Genomic DNA, 20,561 nt, shown 5'->3' with positions numbered 1-20,561 from the left:
AATTTCATTGAAGTACTGACAGAAAGGTTCAGATTTCCTTTCACGGTTCAGATTTCCTTTCACTTTTTTCAGCTGAGGTTTGCTACAACTGAAGCCCCTGATAGGATATCTAAGGCAGTCAAAGCTGCAGATGAAGCTCTAGCCAAAGAAGCAAGAATTCTTGCAACAATTGAAGAACTTCAGAAAGAGGTTAGTAATGTATATTTATTGATGAGCATTGAATATGCATGAATATGGGCCTTAGTAATGTACTGAAACTTATTTGCTTCTTGCAGAGAGAGTAGATCCATTTAGGGGGAAAGAACGCTTATTTCTATTGTTTCTGTAATCATTCCTTTTAATATCTTATCACCAGTGTTCAACTTTCACTTTTATGGGCTGCAATCATCACACATCATTTAAAAGCATATTACTGGCCCAATGCTATCTAAAAGGATGGTGCATTGGTTAAGTTAAACTATATTTATCAACAGCTCAAGTTTGTATATATTTCTATTTTTTCTATTGTGGGTCACATACTGTACTTAATCATGCTTATGTACAAAACCTTAGTCTCAGCAATAAATGAGACAATTCTAAAGTAACACTCTTTGGTAAGTCTTTATGATGTCAGGGAGAACCTTCATTTTACTACTAAGTAATACTGTACTTTTCTCACAATAAGTGTTTGTCAACTTAGGTATTGAAGTGCATTTGTTAAATTCATTGCATCATTGGATAAAGATGTCCCAGTGATTTTGGGTTAGCAATAGAGCCAGTAGTGCAGTAGTGATTTTTTGTCATTAGCCTTCTCCCCTTAACAGATTTGTAGGCAGATGGATGCTTGTATGTTATCATCACTGATAGTTTTGTGTCTTCAGCTGTTTGTTTGATTTTTTTGTATTAGCTTCTCCGGTACCTCTGACAGATGTGAAGTTCAGAGAAATTGCTTGTTGGGGCCAGATTGTTTTAGTGAAAAACTGTGGTGTATAGTCTAATAAAAGTTTGAGTAAGTCTTTAATGTTTAGTCATATCTCCAATATCCCCATTTAATTTTTTTGTTTATGTATTAGCATGCATTGTTCATAATGGTTAGTTTTTTTTTTTTCAGTACTAGTAACTACTATGGCATTACACACTCATAATTATGTGAAGTTCCCGTGTCGCTGTTGAATAAAGTTTTTTCTCACAATAATTTTTATACTGATTATTTCTGATCATCAATGATATCAGTTTAATTGTGAATATTATTTCAAGTATAGCGTGTTATGTTTATTGTTGTAAATCAAATACTACCCTGTATTGCCATCACTGGCAGGAAATGTAGTACCGGCAGTTCTCGCTTATCGGCAGTGTCAGTGAGACTTACCTGCCAGATATATATATAGCTGTATTCTCGAAGGTCCGACAGAATTTCAAAATTGGTTTTAATACCCACGCAGTGGCTGGTCAGGTGGTTAGTACCACAGGTCCGACAGAATTTCAAATTTCTGCAGTGGCCAGGTCAGGTGGTTAGTACCCAGCCGCTGGGAGGCGGGTATCAGGAACCATTCCCATTTTCTATTCAGATTTTCTCTGTCGCCGGACTGTCAACACCTGTTGTCAGTTCCTCCGCCTTTGGATTTCGGGAAATTTGTTGTCACTTAAGTATTTTGGTTGTTTTTGGTATTCGACTGGATCTGTGACTTGGCATACGCTCTTTGTGGACCGTTTTTGATTTTGCTTTTGACTTTTCTTATAATTAAGATGTCTTACCTCTAGCTATCGAGTCTGTAGCTTGGGTGAATGTAAGGTGAGGCTATCGAAGACTTTGATAGTTCCTCACTCTTTATGTATGATATGTAAGGGTGTTCAATGCTCTATGATAATCGGTAATGAATGTGTGGGATTGTCTGAGGGTGAGTGGAAGAAATATGAAGCCTATATGCTTAAATTGGAGCGTGATAGGCTGAGGAAATCTTCCTCCTAGAGTGCATCCTTAGTTGGACAGTCAGGGTTTTCTCCTACTAGTAACCCTGTAGTAAATTTATTACTAACCCTGTGTAGTTTGTTGCTGCAGAAGGTAATTCCCTGGCTCTCGTGTGGAGTCAATGCGTGCTCTTGAAACTAAAGTGAATGCAATTCAAACGCATAGTGTTAGTGCTAGTGCCCCTAGTGTTGTGGAGGGGGCGTCAGATCGGCCCTATAATGCCTCTAGGCCTGGACCTCTGTCGAACTCCCAGGACCAGGGAGGGGGCATGTCGAAAGCCGCATGAGGGTTACGGGGCTTCCCACCGATCTGGCGTCCCTTCGGCAGGTCCTGATGACGCTACCCAGGCTGCCAGGGATCGTGCTCAGGCACGCATCCTGAAGGATTGCTTTCGTCCTCCGACACGCCCTCCCCCGCCTCGGGGTTGGAGCTCTCGGTTGGACTCTCGCCCTCTTAAGAGAAGCTTAGAGGAGAGGACGCCACGCCCTCTTCCTCTAGACGTTTGTACTCTTCCCCGAAAGTTGCGTGGATATTCCTCTGCAGAAGAGAATAAAGTGTTTTTCGAATGATCACTCTACTCGACCCCCTGTCGCGCTAAGGCAAGGGCTAGAGCTTCTTCCCTGTGGAAGGAAGTATACAATCTCTCGCCCCTTTCCTTCTCTCAGGTTCAGCCCCTTCTCCCGAGAGAGTGGCTTCTCCAACGCGTAAGATTTTGTTGGGTTTGCAACAACAGCTGGATGCTCTCATGAACCTTTCAAGATTCGAATCTGCCTGTTAAGAGGTACAGACTTTCACCTTCGTCTCCTGCTTTGCTCTTTCCTGAACGATACAGAGCGTCTGTCGTCTAGAGAGAGTGTTTAGTGGCTTCCTATTCGTCTTCCCGAGTTGAGGTGTTGGCCTTTTCTCTTGTCTCGCGCCAGGAGCGCGTCTTGCTCTTCGTGCGCTTCTCACGCTTCACGCTCCTCACCTTGCCTTTCGCGCCGGGCGCGCTAGCCATGACGCCGCGCGCCACGCTGTGACTCTCTTCTAGTACTTGCCACGGAGCCTCTCGCGCGTCACGCCATGACGCTCCGCGCTCGCCGCCCGTATAGCTTCAAGTCTTGTGTTGACACCGCTCCAGTTGTTCATCATGTCGCACAACTACCCGCTTCAACATCTGATGTCCTTCTTAATTTAGCCAGTACTTGCTTCGGCAGTACATATACTAATTGGAACGATACAGAGAAGATTAGCATGGCTCTTGCGCAAGGATGACACGCTAATCGTGAAGCGTTCCACATTTTTTATGTTTACTATCACGACTCTAGTTGACGACTTCTTCGTTCGCGGGAGTTCCCGCCACGTGTCGGCGAATCGGAACTACTTTCACCACTCACTCAAGACCCACCAGCTGCGGAAGAACATCCTCTTTCGTCACAGCCTTTGTATGAAGAGAAACTTCTTTCGTCTTCTTCTTCCTCTGATTATCAGACTCTGGCTTTTTTCTTAAGGATCTGTTTCCTGAGACTTTTCAACCCGTCGGCTCCTCTCTCTCCACCTTCGCAGTTGTCTTTGTCTTAAGGGGAGCGTTTGTGAAAAAATCGGAAATAAAATTTTCTGGGATATTTTATATATGGCATCATACATATCCTGACTATCTTCTCAGAAAGTTTTATTTAAAAGTTCGCCACAGTTAGAAGTTATAAACAAAACAGTAACCTATCATAGTCAAATTACATTTTTCATATAATGTAATGATATTGTCAGTATATCGGTGGTAATTTCCTTTTAGCTATGAAATAATATCTAATGCGATCTATGGCAACCCTGTGGACATAGTACGCATCAGCTAAAGACAGGAATGCCGCAGGGCAGTCAGTGGCAGTCAGTCAGTAGCAGCTCAGAGCTTGACTAAGTAAAACGTCGCTGGCCAACCTCAGCCGTGTTTGACACTCGCTTCATTTAGCTTCATTTAGCGAAGTTATATTACTTTGCAGGTCTATTTTTGGCTTTTCATTATGTCATAAAAACATCAAACTGTGTAACGGCAAGCAAATAAATACACAGAGAAGCAAAAATATCGTTTTTCTCAAAACTAAAGTTATCGACATTCAAACTGCATCTCCTTCATAACGCTTGCACCGATCTCAGATACAAAAAGTAAACGAAAGCTAAATGTTTGCATAACAAAGGGGCTTCCATGGGAAGCAACACGAGACCCGCACCACGAGAAAGAGTTTTTTCCCGAAGGAATGTCACTTCAAGAGAGGTAGCAAGTGACTCCTTCATCTCCAGACTCCCTTTGCAACCAGGCTTCATTTTGCACAAGCCTGGAAAGAGTGAGGGGCAGACGTTTGGTCCCTCCTACTGTTAGAGAGAGGTTACTTGATTCCCTTCCTGTCTCCTCTTTTGTTTTTGTTTCCCAACTGCCTTCCTGTCAAACAGAAAATTGTTTGACCTGCTCGAACAGATGTTCGAGCGGAGAGCAGTGGAACAGATATTGGACTCGGTGTTCCCGGGATTTTACTACAGATTGTTTCTAGTCCCGAAACTTTCAGTAGGCTGGAGACCCGTCTTGGCGTCAACAGGTCGAACAACTTGGTCTGGAAGGAAAAGTTCAAGATGGAGACTCGCAGTCAATACTAGGAGCCCTTCATCCCGGGATTGGATGGTATCTTTGGATCTCCAAGATACTTATCTTCACGCCCCAATTCATCCACGTTCGGTGAAGTATCTCAGGTTGTCTTGGGGACTAGACGTACCAGTTCAGGGCTCTCTGCTTTGGACTCTGCACAACGGCCATACCACGTTGAAAACACCGCTTCGTCCGATCAGCGAAGTTAAGCAACGTTGGGTCTGGTCAGTACTTGGATGGTTGACCGCCTGGGAACACCAGATGCTGTTGGCGTCACATTTTGCTCCGAGGGTGTTTACACGTCTCATGAAAAACGTTGCGATGCAGTTGCATCTGTCGCACGTCAGGATCTCACGCTACTTGGACGACTGGTTGATTCGAGCGCCGTCGGCGAAACTAAGGTATCTGGAGGACCTTCAGTTGACTCTGCAACTCGTGAAGTCCCTGGGACTTCTGGTCTGTGGAGAAGTCGCAGCTGATCCCCTCACTGTCCATTGTGTCTGGGAATTCAGATCTATTCAGCGGCTTTTATAGCGTCTCCGTCGCAAGAACGGCAACTTCTATGTACGAAAAAGTTTGAGGGCCTTCTTGGAAAAGGAAACATGCTAGGTGAAGGAAGGAATGAGTCTGCTGGGGACCATTTCCTCGCTGGAGAAGTTTGTTTTGGGGAGTCTGCATCTCAGGCCTCTTCAGTTCTTTTGTTGGAGAACTGACAAAGCAAGGAAGACTTGAAAGAGGAATTGAGAATTCTTCCTTATATAAAGAGGATCTGTGGTGGTGGCTCGATCCAACGGAATTGCAGAAAGGGATCTCCCTCAAGCTTCTGAACCCCAACCTAGTGTTGTTTTTCCGACGGGTCGTCAACAGGTTGGGGGCAACACTAGAGGGAGAGAAAGTGTTAGGAACCTGGAGAGAGGAACAGGTGTCCTGGCACATCGACTTTCAAAGATTTGGCGGCTATCTTTTAGCTCGCCAATTCTTGAGGTCCAAGTTTGCAATCGTGTAGTTCTAGCAAACTCGGACAATACTTGTTCCCTGTTCAGCCTTGCAAGAGAGATTATTCTTTGAGCCTATGCTCGCAACATTTCGATTCTCACAAGTTTTGTGGCAGAGGTCGAAAATGTTCGAGCAGACCTGCTCTGTTGGCGCCATCAACTCCTGCCGAAGGAATGGACCCTTCATCAGGAGGTTTGCCAAGATTTTTGGAAATTTTGGGGTCGCCATCTTGTGGATATTTTCACGACCTCAAGAACAGCGAGGCTCCCTCTGTAAAGCTCATCTGTACTCGACCCTGGGGCAGTTGCGATAGTTGCTCTTCCCTGGGATTGACGGGAATAGATGTTTACGCCTTTTCCCCGTTCTAAATTCTGGGAGAAGTCATACGCAAGTTCGCGGCCTCACAAGGGATGAGGATGACTCTCATCCCCATGTTTTGGCCTTGAACCACTGGTTCTCGGAGTTTCTCTTCTGGTTGGTAGGCGTTCCGAGGACCCTTCCTATGAGAGCAGACCTGCTCATACAAACCCACTTCACGAGATATCTTTGAATCTCCCGCTCTGAACCTGACTGCTTTCAGACTATCGAAACTTGGTCAGAGCGAAGGGGTTTTTCTGGCCAGGTGGCACGGGCCATCGCTAGAGCCAGAAGTTCTTCATCTAAAAGGATATATCTAGCGAAGTGAGCAACCTTCAAAGGTTGGTGTAGAAAGAAGGGCTTTTCCTCTTCCTCTATCACTGTGAGCCAGGTTGCGGATTTTCTCCTTTACTTAAGAGAAAAACTCGATATAGCAGTTCCGACTATCAAGTGTTATCGGAGCATGCTTTCGATTGTATTCAGACACAGAGGATTAGCTTTGTCTGACAATAAGGACCTCCACGATCTTACGAGCTCTTTCAAGACGTCCAAGGTTCCTCAGCTGATTTCCCCTGCTTGGAACTTGGACGTAATGCTCAAGTTTTTGATGTTTAGTCCTTTTGAGCCTCTCCACTCTGCATCTCTTAAGGATGTTACTCGAAAACGGCATTCCTCTCTTGCGAGGCTGAAGAGAGTGAGAGAAGTTCGAGGTCGTCATGTGGGCTTCAAGGAACACAATGCTGTCTATTCTTTAAGCCCTAAGTTCTTGGCTAAGAATGATAGGTCTTCTAACCCTTGGCCTAGACACTTTGAAATTAAAGGTTTAGCAGACCTTATTGGACAGGAACCTGAGGGAGTTCTATGTCCAGTTAGAGCTCTCAAGTACTACCTTAAAAGAACACAGGACACTCGTGGTCCATTGGATGTTTTATGGTGTTCTGTGAGGCAACCAGTTAAACCTATGTCGAAGAATGCACTGGCATTCTTCATTAGGGACGTCATTAAGGGCGCACACTCTAGTTGTGACGACTCCAACTTCAAGTTGTTGAGAGTTAACGCTCACGAGGTGAGGGCAGTTGCTACCTCCATGGCGTTCAAGAAAAATATGGTACTCAGTGACATTTTTAGTGCCACATTTTGGCGAAGTCAATTCGGTGTTTGCCTCACACTCTTGGCAAGATGTTTAGGTAGCATATGAAAATTGCTTTTCGCTGGGACCATACATTGCTGCTTCAGCAACCTTGGGGACAAGGGGTAACTCTGATCCTATCCTTTTTAATTGTGTTTTTGTGGTTGTTGGGTCGACTACTGGAGGCAGTCTTCCCAATCCTTTGCAAACTAACGCTTTAGGTGTTGGTTAGGTGGTTAGTAATGCTCTTTTGTCCTCTTTGTATGGGCTATGATCTAGTCACATTGTGGTCACGCCCCGTTGACAGATCATCTAGAAGTCGCCAGCTATATAGGTCACTACCTCGCTGGGGTCTCTAGTAAAGCAGAAGCAGACTAGAGTGACAGTAACCACTCAGTCAGCTACGCTATCAGATAAGGAACCAAAATAATTTTACCAATAATTGGTTTTTTCCTATTTCTTGGCTGTCTCTACCCCCTCCAAAGGTGGTATTCAGCTATATATATATCTGGCAGGTAAGTCTCATGAACAAAATGATATTTTAATGATAAAATAAAGTTTGTTCATACTTACCTGGCAGATATATATATTTATATTGCCCTCCCTCCTCCCCTCAGGAGACAGTGGCGTTAGAAAATCTGAATAGAAAATGGGAATGGTTCCTGATACCCGCCTCCCAGCGGCGGGAATGGGTACTAACCACCTGACCGGCCACTCGTGTGTAGCCGAAAATTTGAAATTCTGTCGGACCGGAGAATACAGCTATATATATATCTGCCAGGTAAGTATGAACAAACTTTATTTTATCATTAAAATATCATTTTTACAGAGAATAGGAGGGTAATTAATAAACCTTGCAGCTTTTGAATTAAGCTACATCTGTATACCTGATTTGATGCAAGACAGTTTCTGTCAAAATAAAAAAAATTGCTCTTATGTAATATGACTGTTTAGTGCATCTGTACAGGAAACCACCTGTTTGAATATTTTAGCATTGCATCAAAGAAAACAAGTCCAGGATTGGAAAGTCTGTGATTACCCAAAATGGCTGTTTTTTCAGTAACTTTTCTGTTTATCTGAGCTTAGGGTGTCTTCAGACAAAATTTAGGATACAGAAAAAGAAAGGTTTTCAGGACTGTTATCTTTCATGATAGAAAGGCAAAATCCTGTTTTTTTCCTATAGACAGATAAAAAAATTCTTGTGTTAATCTTGATTTGTTTGTAAGTCCAACTTGAACTGTAACAAAGAACAGTACTATGGAAACAATATTAAAACAAAGTAAAAATACTATATATCAGTTTATAAGTATTTTATTACATTCAAATGATATTTAAACCTAAGTTAACATTTGGTATGTTTGGAAAATTCAAATACAGTACTGTATTACTATAGTTTTAAGAAGGCAGTAAAAAGAGATGTATCTTAAAACCACTGAGTTGAAAGTTTTTTAGACTTCAGTTAGAAAGGATACCCAATTTCATCAGCATATTCCGATGGGAAAGAAGTAACTGATGTAAACAATATGAAATGACATATTTGTAAATGAGTTTAAAAATATGTTTCACTAACAACTCAGAGCAAGTAGTTTATATGCATAAAGCAGAATTGATGTGTAAATGGCTCATCCAGTCTAAGTTATCCAGTATCTCTAGTGTTATAAATCCCCTTTGCTCAGGAAAGTTATAAAAGTTCTGAAAGTAGAAAGGATGTTAGTCTTATTCTCAAAAACCACATGGGTTTGAGTTATCATTTTGGTTTCAAATCTAATGGATCACTGGAAAGTGTGTGCCCTTTTTCCAGTTCTCTAACAGAAAATAAATAAAGCCTTTTAGACCCAGAACCTTTGGACTGCCAATGACAAATCTTCTCTCTGTCAGGAACCAAGGCATGTTTGGGATGGGGTAAGAAGACAGATTTCACCTCATGGGATATTGATGGATACTCAGTGAGAACAAATAACACTGAGGAAATAGCATTTTACACCTGATGAATCTGGAATTTATGAAAATGCCTTTGTAATGGTTATTGACTTGAGAATTTTGTCTTGGTCAGTTACCATGAGAAAGAAATGGCCTCTTTCAAGCATGAAACCAGCCTGTCTTAAACTCTTTTCAAAGTGATGGTGACACCTCAGTTCTTTGAAAGAATAAGACTACTTTCTCTGTTTTTAGATAAGTTTCCTTTTCTTTGCAGTCATGGTCAGGTTTAAGTCTTTGTTCTTTTCCATCTTCTGTTCAGATTCTTTTTCTGAGCAGAACTTTCCTTAAGGCACTTCCCCTTCATGGTTTTTAAATGATGACAGCATTCTTTTTTTGAACCTGACAGGTAATGAGATAGATACACTTTTATGCTGTGTAATGGTAATTATAGTACACTCAGATTATAAAGCCTCTTAGAGGGGCTATTAATCATTTTGCAAATTAGCAGATCCTTGTCTGATACCAGAGAGCCTTATTCCAACTTCTGCCAAAATTACTATCCTGAAATGTTTCTTAACTCAGGTTAGAATGTTTTGGAGTTTCATGTAAGAAATCTTTAGACAACACAGGGCAGAGTTCTTCTTCAGGCTCCCATTAATTTTATCATCCCTCTCTCAATTCCTGGAATCAGCTATCTTTAATAGTAGGTAAGATTTACTCCAAAAAATTTCATTTTATAATGATCTTGTTTTTTGTATATCATAATTTGTTCCACAAAGTAGAACACTATCAAATTCTGGGAAGGTTGCTGGGTTGTCAAGTTTTCAATTTTGATGGTGTGCTAAAACACAAATAAGAACAGGTGAGCTCTTATAGTCATCTGGGTCATGCCAAACTGTCCACTGATCATGCTGACTGCACCTGCTGGTCTGAAGAAATAACCACATTTAACAAAAATATTAGAATAACATTTGTTAAAATTTTCACTTTTGTGCATTTTCAGTTACTTGAAGAACATTGGCTTTGCTTATCACTTGATAACAAACTGCACATTATAACACTTAGCCACACACACACAGTCACACTTTACACACAGAGGTGACAGGAACACACACAAACATTGATTTGACACACACACACATTTCTCCCCATCTTTTCAGATCTTGGAAGGTGCACCTTCAGTGATTTTACATAAGTGCTCAGTGATTGTAGAGTCAGATGACAGTAGTTTCTTTATTGAATATTTGGATAACCTCATGCTGCAACACTAAATATATTTAAATAATAACTTATGAATAGTTTATTGCATTTTAATATCAAAAAATTAAATTTTTAAGGTCTGAAACTTTTTCTCCAGGAAAATTATGAAAGTCAAATTCTTCATCAAAAGGATAAACAAATAATCAAACCATGTACACTAGCCAGCTAGTTGTTTATCTGTAATAGTAAATTTTAGATATAAACATGCAACATATGATGATGAATTTTCATGCCCCAGTAGTTAAGCTCTCCTGATGATCAGAATAAAACGATATGAATGAAATGTATTTACCAAGATAATTAGAGGAATTTATTAGCTGGTGATATAAAGTCATTTCTCGTTATAATCTTTTCAAGTTTTGTCAAAATTTCAAGCTTTTGGCATGAATTAACCAGTTCTGCCAGAATTAAAGTCAAACATTTCCTCTTGAGAGCAGTTCTCAGATTAGTGGTCAGTTAATGGTAAGGATCCATGTTCATGGAAGTATTGCTGGAGCTATTCACAGTACACATGGTCTCTACAGCAAGTTGGTGCTTAAAACTATTATCATTGAGTTTGATGATATTGAAATCCAATCAGTAGCCCTATTTTTATAGTTTTGGCCTTCAATCTTAGAATTGGGAACTTGATTATAAGGAATTTTAAGGGAAGCTTTTGCAGTGCTTCGCTAAACAGTAAAATGTATGAATATTTATGCAACGTACATCATAGAAAGTTTGTAAACACTTAGTTCACTTTGCAGTGACACAAGAGTGCCAGTTGGTTTCCAGAATGTTGAAGGATATTTTAAAGGTGGTGGCTATTTTACCATGTTAGATATGGGAGTAAAAATTGATTTTTATTTCAGAAGATTCAGTTAAAAAGACAGGAAGGTGACCTTTTTGTCCTAAATAAAAATTAGGGACTTACTATGATATGTTTCTGAATCAATATTTTTTTAACATTTCAGTTTTGTTTACATAACTGTTTGAAGGGTAATCTTTTTATCAGATTTGCTTTAAATGCTCTAGCTGTACCTGATTAGCTAATTTCATAAATGGAATATCTGATAGATCCCTATTTACTTTGTTCCCATAACCACAGTACTGCAGCATTCTATTTTGTCCTGGCTGTACTCCAACTGAACTTTTATAAATGGTTATGTCTTTGACACTCTTATTTTTTCTTCAGGCATAGATTAGGTTAGAGGATTGTGTAAAAGTATTGTATTTAAAGATTTAAGGCCATATAAATAGTTCTATTGTCTTTGTCTTTATTGTAATTCTGTGTGATGGAATCTTGGGCTTCCAGACTTTCTCACAGAATTGATGTGATTTTATAGTATTTCTATTTATCCAGTAAAGTTGAGGAAATTAACCCATTTTCTCATTTTTATTAGGTTGATGCTCTACAAAAATTTACAAAAATTTTATTATTAATAGTGGCCAGTTCAAAGAAAGAGGGTGAAATTTATAACCAATATATACTGGGTTGATAGCAGTGAAGTGAAGTAATAGCATTGCATTTTAGCCTTTGTTGATGTATGAAATCTCAGCAGTAGAGGCCTTTGAATCTGCTTGTTATAGTAGTTTTAATAAATGAAACTGAACAAATAATGCCCTTCATTCTATTTGTAAGATTCAAGCAACAACACTGCCAATTAAAAAAAAATATTTCAGTTCAAAGTTGTAAAAAAGAAACAGATGGACAAAAGAATTTTTGTAATTTGACTTTAGTTGACTGTAAAGTTTCATCAGTTTATTTTTATTTTATTTCTATTTATTCTGGCTTGTTGTTAATTTTATTCTCTGAATGTATTATATTTGCAAATTTTTTCCATTTTGTTTATTTTGGTTAACTTTCAGATTTCCAGTTTTTATGTTTAAATTATACATGTCTTCAAAATAACACTTTACTGAATTGGTTTAAATAAATTATAATTAATACTGTAATGTAATATACAGTATTGTTATAAATCAGAATAGAGAAAACAACAAATGTAGATGGTCTTACAAGTTAAAATTAATATGCTGTTATAAAAATGTCAATTAACACTTATTTCTGAAGGTCCTTCATAAAAGTGCTGAAAAAAACAAAGTGTGAACTGTATTTTATTCTTATTTCAGCCAAATCCATTCCAGTTAATGGAAGTCATAATTTTTATTTTTTTTTCGATTTTAGGCCAAATGATTTTCCCTTATTTTAATAAAATTTTAAAAACTATTTTGTGTACATACATTTATATTTGATTGGAAAATTGATATTAAAGATAATGAAATTTTATCAGCATCAGGTTAGGTTATAATAGTGACAACACACCTAACTTCTTGAATTCCTCAAGGTTTTTAGTGCTACTTGTCACTTCATCTGGCTTAGTCTTCAAGCTCAAGAAATCTTCTAGTGAACCACAGAAACTCTGATGTCCAAGTAGTTCAGGGATCAGAACTTCAGTTCAGCAAATGATCCAAGAAAAGGTTGCTAGTAGATTTTATCTTCAAATATCCATATTTTTATCATCATCATCCTTGATGATCAAAAGGTTCTGTTTCTAGCAACTTGATGACATCTAGAGAACAATGCAAGTTACAAGTAGTAGTAGCTAATAGCTTAGAAGAATACCATCAGTTACCTCTTCAACTCCCCAGTGTTAGGTCCAGTATAATATTCATAGCTGATTACATGATAATTGTAAGAATGAATACTCAAATCTTCTAACTCAAATTTTGACAGTTACTAGTTCCTCACCTAGTTTAAAGACAGTTTTGAATGATTAGATCAACATGGTGGAACAAGCTTTCATCACACTGGGTTGAAAAAACAGCAGTTAAACTCTTACTCCCATTGTTGGGAGCAATTTTTTGTCTTTCTTGTTCTTCCAAACATCCACCCCTTCTTGGAAGTGGGATCCCCAAACATACATTAAATATTAATGTCACCCTCAAAAGTTCCTAAGAGAAAAAGTTTCAATTCCTTTGTGTAACAGTAATTCACTAAAAGAGCAAAAGATTTCAGAAGAAAGGGAATAGCTCATACTTATACAGAAACATCCCAACAGACAGTTGGGAGGCCTGCCACCTCCAGCACCTAACAAAATTGTTCTGTTGTTTCTTTTTTGCCTGTACAATACTTAGGCTCCTTATGAAACCAGTTACATTCTTATTCACTGAAGATCTAAAGTGGGTTTGCTTATCACCAGTATTTTATAATTCAATTAAATGTTTTTCACATCATTCCTTTCAGAAAATGCTTAAAATTGCTCTCAAAAACATACAAAATATTTTCTGTTGCTTAACAAAAATATTTAAATCAGTTACAGACAGTTTTTACTTATGCTTTTGCACTTATGTAAAATAATCTGGCCTTTATTTTTATATTTTTAAACACAGATTATTTTTTATTTTAACATTAAATTATAAAATCCAATTTGGTTTACTGTTACCCCAGGATGGGAAAAGAAATGTGAACCTTGATCATGGTGCTCTAGTTTTTTTCCAGTCTCATCATAGAATATGCTTTCATGTTACATTTTCTGTAAAATGTTAGTAAATTTTTAAACGAAAATTATACGTAAGTATTGTATTACATGAACCAGTACAAAAAAGAACAACTGTTCACATGATGCTGTTATGAGAATGTGTCATTGTGATTATGCAGTGCAGATTTCCATAAAGATAATAAATGGGTGACTCATTATGAAAGGATTTTTATTGGCACTAAATTATTTATTACAGTAAAAGCCTAGTTGTACCAGAAACTGATATCAGAGCTCTTAAATTTTGATGGGATCTAAGTTTTGATGTTATCTGATCAAATTCTGGAAATTGACCCTTGTTAATTTGTAAACAAACTTTGCAAATAAGTTGGTGAAACCCAGCAATGACATATGAATCAGTGTTTTGAGCAAACATTTCCTTAGTTTTTGGACATGAGTTTTTATTAAAAGGTCCCTAAAAAAATAGGGTGGTAGAAAAAATTGCAAGTGTGCAAGAAAAGGACAATTTGTTTTTTGTATACTGAACTTAAAAAGATATTTTGTTCATGAGACTTACCTGTCAGATATATATATAGCTGTATTCTCCGAATCCGACAGAATTTCAAAACTCGTGGCACACGCAGTGTGGCCAGGTGGTTAGTACCCATTCCCGCCGCTGGGAGGCGGGTATCGGGAACCATTCCCATTTTCTATTCAGATTTTCTCTGTTGCCGGTACTGTCAACATCTGTTTTCAGTACCTCCGTCTTTGGATTTCGTTAACTCGTTTGTTTCCACTTAAGTATTCTATTTGACTTTTGGTTTTTGTCTTTGGATTGTGGATTGGCATACGCTTTTTGTGGACTGTTTTTGATTTTGATTGCTCTTTGATGATGTCTGGATCTAGTTCTGCTAGCTTTAGAGTATGTTGTGTGAATGATTTAAGGTGAGGCTACCGAAAGTTTGGTAGATCCTCACTCTGTTTGCATGAGGTGTAGGGGGCATGTTTGCTTGATAAATGATCGCTTTGCTCCCAGTGTGAGATTTTTGTTCAGGATTGCAAGCTGGAAGGTTTATGATTCCTTTGTTCTGCAAGTTGAGCGTGACAAAATCAGGAGGTCCTCCTCCAGGAGTGTTTGTAAGAGTCAGCGATAATTCCTCTCCTGATAACAATATTGTAGACATAGTTTCAATCCCTGTGGTTTTGCCTTCGGGCCCTGAGGTTGTGTCTGCGGAGGGTATGGCCCTGACGGAGATTATGAACACCATCCGTGCTCTGGAATCAAAAATGATGTCGCTTCAAAGTGCAGTGAAGTGTAGTGATAAGTGTTGTGTTTTTGGAGATCAGATCGGCCCCATAACGCGGGACTAGGCCTGGGCCTCTGCCAGACTCCCAGGACTCAGGGAGAGGGCAGCGTTAAAGTGCCATAATTTACTCAGGGGCTATCAAACTGATCTGGTTTTAGTCAGGGTGCAGGACCTGATAACCTACCTTTTTAGCTAAAATCGATCGCGAATAGGTTTTATCTTAAGAGACTGCTTTATATCTAGGCGCCCTCCCGCGCAGGGGTGGCCAAATTCTCGGAAGGACTCGTAGGCTAAGCTGAAGAGTTGAGCTTCCCAGAGAAGAGGCCTATTTCACCCTATATTGACTCCAGGCATTTCTTCACCGTCATGTTTTGACGCTTTCCCGCCACAGAAGAGGACCAGGACGCTGGAGGAGGACGTTTTTGAGCGCCCCAGTCGCTCCAGGGGAGAGCTGTTTTAGCTCCTGTGAGGAGGAAGAAGGCGCTGCCCCTCGTCTTCTCACAGGATCAACTCTCTCCTGAGAAGGAGACCTCGGCCCCTCCAAGAAAATCCTGCTGGATATGCAGCTATCCTGGGCTCTCTGAGCTGCTCGTCAGGAGGCTGCCTCTTGAGGCCCAGAAAGTCGGCTCTCCCGCCCTTTTTGCCGCTCCGTCACCAGCTATCCTGGACTCTTCGTTCTCAGCTGCTCACAGCATCGCCATCGACATTGCCGGCAGTGTGACGCCGGCTGGCAGCCATCCTGGACGCCTCAGTAGCAGCTATCCAGACGCTTCTGTAGCTGCTCGTGCAGGACGCTCAGCTGGACGCCTTCGGCTGGCCGTAGGCAGGACGCCCGGATGGACTCTCAGGACGCCTCTTTGGTTGCTTGCTGTGACGCTTCCAGAGCAATCAAAGACTGCGGGAAGAGAAGATCCCTCTGCATGTTGGACAAGGCCTTCGTTCGCCCAAGGTCTTGGGAGACTTTGTTTCTCCCATTGAAGAGGGAGAAGTTTCTTGTGAGTCGGAGCCTGCAGATCTTGAACAACCTCCCCCCTTCCTCGTCTACGGACTACCAGGTGTTGGCCGGTCTTCTTAAGGACTTGTTTGGTGACAAGTTTCAAACCCTCGGCCCCTCTCTCTCCTCCTTCGCAGTTAGCTTCGTCCAAGACGAGGAGAGCGCCGGGGTTTGTTAAGATGACTTCATCTCTTGCGACGAAAGAAGGCCTTCAAGAAGGTTAACACCTGGATGGAGGAAAGGAAGACCCAAGGCAAGACTTCTTTTGCCCTGCCTCCGTCCAAGCTGAGCGGCAAGGCAGGTATGTGGTAAGAGACCGGGAGGACGTCGGCTCAAGAGTTCCTTCGTCGTCCCAGGAGATTTCGCCAGCTTGGTCGACGCGCCTAGAAGGTCCCTCCTGTCTGCAGCCAAGGTGTCCTGGACTATGTCAGAGACGGATCATCATTTGAAGGGACTATTCTGAACCATGGAGGTCTTCAATTTCCTGGACTGGTGTTTGGGAGCTTTGGCGTCAGGATTAGAAGTCCCGACTCGATCTGCCTGGGGAGCTGTCCAGCGTGTTGAACTGCATGGACAAGGCAGTCAGGGATGGCTCAGAGGAACTGGCTTCCCACTTTTGTGCGGGCCTCTTGAAGAAGAGGGCCTTGTACTGTAACTTTACTTGGCCCTAAGTCAGCCATACCACGTTTCTCCGTGCGATCAGAGGGCAGTCTGGTGTACTTGTTGACCGCCTGGGAACACCAGATGCCTTTGGCGTCATACTTTTGCAAAGTCAGTTTCTCTGTTGCTGTTCCCCAGTCTTCCCCCAGTCAAGGATCTCTCCTCCAGCTTGAAGGAGAAGGCCACTCAAGACCTCTTGGCCCACTCTTCAAGGCGCCCAGCAGTCCCTTTGACGTCGTTGTCGGGTCAGACCTTCAAGAAGAAGAAGCCCTTTCGTGGAGGAGCTTCTTTCTCGAGACTCTTCTCCCGAGGAAGAGGTTTTTCAGAGGCGCAGCCCCCTCCAAAACCTAGGGGCAAGAAGTGATTTGCAGTGCCTCCAGACACCTGTGGGAGCCAGGCTTCTTTCGTTTGCGGGAGCCTGAGAGCAAGAGGGGCAGACACCTGGTCCCTTGAAGTTCTCGAGAGAGGATACAAGATCCCCTTTCTCGACTCACCACTTCTGTGCACGTCGCCCAGGGATCTGTCACCCTCATTCCATCAAGAGAAGCAACAGATCCTTTTCGAGCTTTGGAGCAAATGCTCGAAAAAGAGCTGTGGAGCAAGTCCTGGAGCTGAACTCCCCAGGATTCTACAACCGACTGTTCCTAGTTCCGAAGCAGTCGGGAGGATGGAGACCAGTCCTAGATGTCAGCAGACTGAACCGCTTCGTGGTGAAGGAAAAGTTCAAGATGGAGACGTCCCAGTCTGTTCTAGGAGCATTAAGACCAGGAGATTGGATGGTCTCTCTGGACTTACAGGACGCTTACTTCCACGTTCCCATACATCCCCAGTTGAGGAAGTACCTGAGGTTTGTACTAGGGGACGAGTGTTTCAATGCAGAGCTCTTTGCTTTGGGCTAAGCACAGCTCCCATGATCTTCACGATTATCATGAGAAATGTGGCGAGATGGCTTCACTTGGCGGGTATTCGTATCTCGCTTTACCTGGCTGATTGGCTCATCTGAGCCTCTTCACAGTCAAAGTGTCTGGAGGACCTGAATTGACTTTAGAGTTGACAAAGTCCCTAGGACTTCTAGTGAACGAAGAAAAGTCCCATCTGATCCCGACGCAGTCCATCGTCTATCTGGGGATTCAGATGGATTCAGTGGCTTTTCAAGCTTTTCCATCCCAGGAACATCAGTTGCAATGCTTAGAAAAGTCTCATCCTTCCTGGGGAAGGAAACATGCTCGGTGAGGGAATGGATGAGTTTGCTGGGGACCATTTCCTTGCTGGAGAAGTATGTTTCCCTGGGAAGACTTCATCTTAGACCGCTCCAGTTTTTCTTGGCAGAAAACTGGATAGACAAGGAGGATCTAGAGGAGACCCTGAAGATCTCTCCTGTTGTCAAGAATCACCTGAGGTGGTGGCTCGACCCCTCGAGGTTGGCAGAAGGGGTTTCTCACGCCTTCAGAGCCCCGACCTAGTGTTGTTTCCCCGACGCTCCCAGGGAGGGATGGGGAGGGAGGGGAGGAAGTGTCAGGCACCTGGAGAGGGGAACAGGTGTCCTGGCACATCAATCTCAAGGAATTAGGGGCGATCCTGCTGGCCCTTCAATCCTTCGAGAGCCAAGTGTCAGGCCGAGTGGTTCAAGTAAATTCAGACAACACCACAGCCCTGGCATACCTCAAGAAACAGGGAGGAACTCTCTCCTGGTCCCTGTTTGTCCTGGCGAAGGAAATCCTGCTTTGGGCCCATGCTCGGGGATCACGATCCTCACGAGGTTCGTTGCAGGAGTGGAGAATATCGTGCAGACCTTCTCAGTCGACAGCGTCAACTTCTGCCGACCGAGTGGACCCTTCACGAGGAGGTATGTCAGGAGCTGTGGAGGTTATGGGGACGTCCCTTGGTGGATCTGCTTCAGGCAGTCCAGAACAAAAGAGGCTCCCTTTACTGCTCTCCCTGTTCTGAGTCCAGCATTCAGACTATAGATGCCTCCTCTGGGACTGGAAGGGAGATGAGACTGTCAAGGTACTCATTCCAGGACGCCTCCCTTCAACCTGGATGTCTGGGGATTTTTTAATCAGGAAGTTCTTTCAGCGTCTCAAGAATGGGACAAGGATGACGTTATCGCCCCCTAACTGCCAGCTGGCAGATTGGTTCACAGAGGTCATGGCCTTCCTGGTGGATTTCAAGTAGGTTTTGAGGGTATGATCTGCTCAGGCAGCCCCATTTCAAAGATACCACAAAACCCTCCCCGCTCTGAATCTAGGACTGCATTCAGACTATCACAAAATTGGCAAGACAGGGGAACCAGAAAGAGTCATGTGTCGCCTGTCAGAAGGCCCTCCTCCAATGTTTATGCCAACTCAGGAAAGTGGAGGTATTTCAGGAAATGGTCAGAAGTGGTGCTCTTCCTCAGACCATTTGACCTCTTTCTAAGAATGCAGACTTCCTGCTTCATCTCCGAGAGAAGCAAATTTTGGCAGCTTTCCGATTCAAGGCTAGTGACTTGTATGTCTTTCGGCAGTCTTAAGGCTCAGTTAGAGCCATTCTAGTGGCTTTCCACAACAAGGATGTCACGATCTCTTGAGATCTTTGAAACTGTTAAGGTGCCTCAACCTTCAGGACGCCTTCCTGGAACCTGGATGTTCGTTCTAAAATTTTTAATGTCAAGTACATTCGAGCCTCTTTCGCTAGGACCATCTCTCAAGAATGTGACCCATAAGGCTATTTTCCTAGGCCTGGCTCTGTTGGACTGGCTAAGAGACCAGTGAAGTTCAAGCCATCAGCAAGCACAGGAGGCTTTAGAGGGCTCAATGCTGTATGCCCCTAAGCCCTATGTTCCTCGCAAAAGAACTGAAAATCCTTCAAACCCTTGGCCCAAGAGTTTTGAGATCAAGGGTATACTCATCCTATTCTTGGGCAAGAGTCAGAGAGAGTCCTGTTTTAATCTTGATTTTGTTTCTACATAGACAGGACGTCCCAAAGGAAGTCGAGGCCTGGACAATCTGTGGTGTTCTGTTAGAAGACCTGAGGATGTCCAAGAATGCTCTGGCATTCTTTTTAAGAGGGTACAATCAAAGAGGCTCATTCTACCTGCCAAGACGGTGACATGAGACTTCTGAAAGTCAAGGCTCATGAAGTGAGAGTCAGGTGGTTGATCTTTGTGGCTTTGCCAGAAGAGTATGTCTCTTAACGATCTTCTGGGTCCACCTTGTGGCAATTCAGTGTTCGCCCATTACGTGGACAGATGAATCTAGAACTCACGAAGACTGCTCGCTAGGACCATACCATTTGCTGGAGACTCAATGTTGGGGGGGCAGAGAGCAATACTCATCCTATCCTTTAGAGGTTGACAGTATTTTTAATCTTGTTTTTTGTATTTTTGGTTGTTGGGTTAGGCCTGGACCTCTGTCGGACTCCCAGGACCAGGGAGGGCATCCCAATCGCTTAGCCTATGTTAGGTTTAATGACTTAGATAGGCTCGGTCAGGTGGTTGGTCGTTGCTCCTTTTGCCCTCTCAGTATGGTCTTATGATCTAGTCCCATTGTGGTCACGCCCCGTGGACAGATCATCTAGAACTCACCAGCTTATAGGTCACTACCTTACTGGAGACTCTAGTAAAGCAGAAGCAGGCTTGGGTGACAGTAACCACGAAGTCAGCTATGCTAACAGGTAAGGAACCAAGGCGTCAATCGCCTACATTTATTTGTTTCCTAAATCCTATTCTGTCTCTTCCCACCTCCAATGGTGGGATTCAGCTATATATATATCTGACAGGTAAGTCTCATGAACAAAATGATATTTTAATGATAAAATAAAGTTTGTTCATACTTACCTGGCAGATATATATAATCATAGTGCCCACCCACCTCCCCTCAGGAGACAGTGGCACTAGAAAATCTGAATAGAAAATGGGAATGGTTCCCGATACCCGCCTCCCAG

At 42.2% G+C, this 20,561-nt stretch overlaps 1 protein-coding gene, 1 non-coding gene and 1 pseudogene across 2 annotated transcripts in view; all 3 read left to right on the top strand.

Annotated features, from left to right (window-relative positions):
• Rint1 (RAD50 interactor 1) overlaps window positions 1-20,561 on the top strand; it is a 150,639-nt gene that overhangs the window by 269 nt on the left and 129,809 nt on the right. The window contains exon 2 of the mRNA XM_067107067.1: window positions 73-189. Coding sequence (XP_066963168.1) covers window positions 73-189 — 117 coding nt within the window. The remainder of the gene's footprint in view (window positions 1-72; window positions 190-20,561) is intronic.
• LOC136840548 (U6 spliceosomal RNA) lies at window positions 3,129-3,232 on the top strand. The gene has a single exon (XR_010853651.1). It is a non-coding gene; the product is annotated as a U6 spliceosomal RNA (small nuclear RNA).
• On the top strand, window positions 4,719-4,835 carry LOC136840554 (5S ribosomal RNA; annotated as a pseudogene).

This window comes from Macrobrachium rosenbergii, chromosome 7, assembly GCF_040412425.1.
Source record: "Macrobrachium rosenbergii isolate ZJJX-2024 chromosome 7, ASM4041242v1, whole genome shotgun sequence".
In the NCBI taxonomy this organism is placed as follows: Eukaryota; Metazoa; Arthropoda; class Malacostraca; order Decapoda; family Palaemonidae; genus Macrobrachium; species Macrobrachium rosenbergii.
This window is presented reverse-complemented; position numbering and strand designations above follow the sequence as displayed.